Here is a 3,892-nt window from a genome sequence, read left to right as displayed (position 1 = left end):
AGTGCTTAAAAGAAAATCAGTGTCAGAGAGAGCTCGGATTCTCCTTCGCCCCCCACTCCCATCATCCAAGTGTAGGAAAAACTGGTGAGACTCAGACTAAAAGCCAGAGACAGTCAGACAGACAGACACACACACACACACACACAGAGCGCTCCTTGTCCTCTAGCCTTTAATAGTAGTAGTATCCGCATTAGTATTAACATTATTAACGTGCCTGTTCCTAACCCTTCATCCCCTCCAGTTGTGTCTTGAATGCTCCTGCCAAGCCAGCCCGATCTGTCTGCCACCCACCCGCCAACATCCAAGAGTTAGGCAGATGTTTATGGCCGGAAAAAAAAATCCCAGTTATGCCTCCTTGTATTTTTAAATACTGACTGTAAGTGATTCAAGTATAATCCTTTGTAAAACGCTTTTCTCTTTGACACATTGAAGGGGTTGAGAGAGGAAAACCCGGCGTGGATTCCCCCTCCCCGGCCCCTCTCCCACCCACCACGCTCGCCCCCACCCTGACAGCGTCGGGGCCCCTGGCTGTCCCTTGGGCCCTGCACCCAGGAAAGGAGGGTGTCCGTTCTAGCCCCTCGCCTGGGCTCGGCCCAACTTCAGTCGGAGTTGAGTCTCGGTTCTCAGCGCTGGACGCGCAGGAAGCTGTTTGGGAAGAAACGCGCTCTCCCTCAGGCTCGCTCTCTCGCCTTTGCCAGGGGGAGTTCAGAATTTTAGGCGTTGAGATTTGGTTAAAGCCGAACCTGGGTCCCTCCCACCCTGGAGCGCTCAGGCCTCCCGGCAGGTTCCGCTCCCTGCGCGTGATCTGAGAGTGTCCAGCCTCGGGGTGACGGCCTGACTAACAGAGGCTAACTTGTGGAGAGGAGAGGGAAGCGAGTCCGGGAAGAAGGGGGAGACTCCAGGACTTGTCCCCAACTGCCCGTCCTCGCAGCCGACACTCGCCTGTCCCTTTCTGCCCTGTAGGTGCTCTAGGGAAGGCCGCGCGCCTTTGGCAGAGCTTTAAGGGGACTTTTTCCAGAGTTGAAGACGGAGATAAGGGCGGTTGAGGGACGCTACCAGCAAGAGAGCAACCGCCGGGCTCAAGGTGAAGACTAACAGCTCAAGGCGTTGGGCCGCAAGAGAAAACTGAACGCCCCAACTGCAGATGTTTGCTTGCGCCCGTCACCCCGGCACCTCGGAGGCCCGTCCGGCCTAAAGAGGACGGCGGCTGAGGGCCACTGAGGTCAAGGCGCTGTCCTGGGAGCGCAACACTGGCTTTGAAAAGGGCCAAGTCGCTCTGAACGCGAGCCGAGCCTCAAGGCCTTGTCTCCAAGGGAGTGAGGTCCTCGGGTTGGTGGAAGGGGCGCACGTCGCCCGAGTGGCACCCACAGGCCTGACATCCGAATAAGCTAGAGCTCCGGGCTAGCCCTAAAGGGTTAAAGGAGGAGCTCCAGGAAAGTTGTTAGTTAGAAAGTTGTTAGTTACAAACAAAATATAAAAATAAAATTGGCTCGGGTGCGTGCCTGCTGTCCCCCCTCCACCGCCGGCCTTCCCGGAATCCACTCCGGGTTTTGCGCGGAGCCCACAGCCCGGCGCAGGCCTCTGGCGAGAGCCAATCAGAGGGCGCCTCTCAGCACGTGGAGGAGAGAGACTCCAGAGCTCCGCGCCCGCAGCTCACTACACTTGTTACAGCTTGTCCTGAGCGCGGAGAGGGCGAGCTCCGGCCACGGGCAGGGCGGGAGCGAGCAGCCAGCGACCGAGCGAGGCAGAGAGGCACAGAGATCGCAACAGTATCCATTATAACCAGCCATCTAACCCCACCCCCCCAACACACACCCATCCATCCCACCAGCCCCGAGAGGCAGCCAGCGGCCCGCTTCTCTGCGCCCAGGGAAAAAAACCCCAGCCATGAGCAATCAGTACCAGGAGGAGGGCTGCTCCGAGAGGCCCGAGTGCAAAAGTAAATCTCCAACTTTGCTCTCCTCTTACTGCATCGACAGCATCCTGGGCCGGAGGAGCCCGTGCAAAATGCGGCTGCTGGGAGCCGCGCAGAGCTTGCCTGCCCCGCTGGCCAGCCGCACCGACCAGGAAAAGGCCGTTCAAGGTAAGGCTGTGCTTGCCGGGCATCTGAAAAGGGTGCTGGGCACTGGTTTGGATGTGTGATGTTCCGGGGCCAGGGGCCTGCGGTTGTCCAACTGGAGACGGAGGAAAGAGAGGGAATAACTCTGAGGCCTGGTGCCTCAAAGAGCGGTAAACATCTCGCCAGGGGATGTCTCTCCCTCCCCCTCTGCTTCCAGAGAAAGCAGGTACCGAGCTTCGCTTCAAGGGCCCTTAGGTTCTCGGTATCCGTCCTTAGGTCGTTCAAATGCCCCCTTTGGTGGCCTTGGGGGTGCTCTGAAGAGGGGCCACAGGCCAGAAACAGCAGGTGCCGGGTGGACTCTTGTAACAGCAACTTGGTGAAGACAAGAACCCCAAAAGCTGTGAATGGGGACTCCAGGCCGAGTGAGCCTTGGCCTTTCCTCTTTGGAAGATTTCTTTATATGTGGTGGTGTTCTTTTTTCTTCTTTTTAAAATTGTAGATTACTTGTGACCTTTTAAACCCAAGCTTTGCAGAAAACATCTCCCTGGGATTCCCCAAATGCTCCTTATTGTATTTGAAGTGTATGAAATGTACGGCTTCTGGGTGTTGTTTTTTTCTCTGCTATGTTATTTTTTTTTTAACAGTTGAGATGTTTAAAAGCTCTTATTTTTTTCTAAAATTAAAAATTTCAGAACAACTGTCGTTTTGCCCCGAACCTGTTACACTCAAGTTTCGCCTTGAGCTGGCTTGCAGAGGTGTCGCAGGGAAAGAATTGTTGATTTCTTTTAAAATCCGTAAACCAGCGGTCCAGCCGCAGCGCCACTTGGAAGACGGGAGCGGACAGCGGAGAAGGGGGCGTTTAAAATAAAACTGACTGTTTCCTTTTCTTTTTTTAGCCTGCAGTGGCACCTGTGCCAGGCGCTTCCTCGAGGGGAAGGAGCGGCCTGTGCCTATTGCACCCCCTTCGTCCCCCACCCAGGCCTTTCTGAACCCATTTTCTCCAGGACGATTTTTCTGTGCTCGGAGCCGCCAGCCCCTCCCGCTGGGGTCTGTCGGGGCAAGGCCGCACTCAGGGCCACGGGCCGCTCCCCCTTCCCCCGCAGGGGTCGCCCGCCGGGCAGCGGCCCCTCTCGCCAGCCCCGGCCGCGTGGCAGAGCCGAGGGCAGAGGTCGTGCGCAAAGTTTTCAGGGTGGTGGTGATTTTTTTTTAAGTTGCTGAATGTTTTCAGATTGCCCCCTGCCCCGAAATGGGAAGGAAAAAAGTGAGAGAGAGGGCAAGGGGAAAGAAAAAGAAAGGAATAAAGGAGGGAAGGAAGAAGGGGGGCGCACAAATAAGAGAAAGGAAGGAGAGGGAGAGGGGAAAGAATGATGAGGAGACGGGATGAGAGAGAAAGAAAAGGAGAATTTAAAATGAAAGGAAGGGCGAGGAGAGAGAAAGACGTAAAGGAAGGAAGGAAGAAAATAAAAGGAAGAATGGGAGAGGGAAAGGAAAGGAGGGACGGAGGAGGAGAGAAGGAAAAAAGAAGGAAACAAGAGAAAGGGAAAGAGAGAAAAATGTAAAGGAAAAGAAACAGCAAGAAAACTGGGGAAGGAGGAGAAGGGCTCGGAGTCTGATGGCGCGGGGCGGGGGGCCGCGCGCGCCGGGGCCTAGGCGCGGAGGGAGCGGCGGCGGGCCGGCCCGGGCGGCGACTCTGGCGGGGGCGCCCGGCCGGCCGGCGCGCTGACCGCTCTCCCTTGCCCGCAGGCTCCCCCAAGGGCAGCAGCGCCCCGTTCGAGGCCGAGCTGCACCTGCCGCCCAAGCTGCGGCGCCTGTACGGCCCGGGCGGGGGCCGCC

At 57.0% G+C, this 3,892-nt stretch overlaps 1 protein-coding gene across 1 annotated transcript in view; it reads left to right on the top strand.

Moving 5' to 3' along the window:
* Positions 1-1,642: 1,642 nt before the first annotated feature.
* Positions 1,643-3,892, top strand: part of ARX (aristaless related homeobox) — a 12,323-nt gene continuing 10,073 nt past the window's right edge. Inside the window, exons 1-2 of the mRNA XM_028482888.2 lie at positions 1,643-2,083; positions 3,803-3,869. Coding sequence (XP_028338689.1) covers positions 1,888-2,083; positions 3,803-3,869 — 263 coding nt within the window. The 5' untranslated portion in view covers positions 1,643-1,887. The remainder of the gene's footprint in view (positions 2,084-3,802; positions 3,870-3,892) is intronic.

The sequence above is a fragment of the Physeter macrocephalus genome, chromosome 21 (genome assembly GCF_002837175.3).
Source record: "Physeter macrocephalus isolate SW-GA chromosome 21, ASM283717v5, whole genome shotgun sequence".
In the NCBI taxonomy this organism is placed as follows: domain Eukaryota; kingdom Metazoa; phylum Chordata; class Mammalia; order Artiodactyla; family Physeteridae; genus Physeter; species Physeter macrocephalus.
The sequence above is the reverse complement of the archived record's forward strand: the minus strand, read 5'-3'. Positions and strand labels throughout refer to the sequence as shown.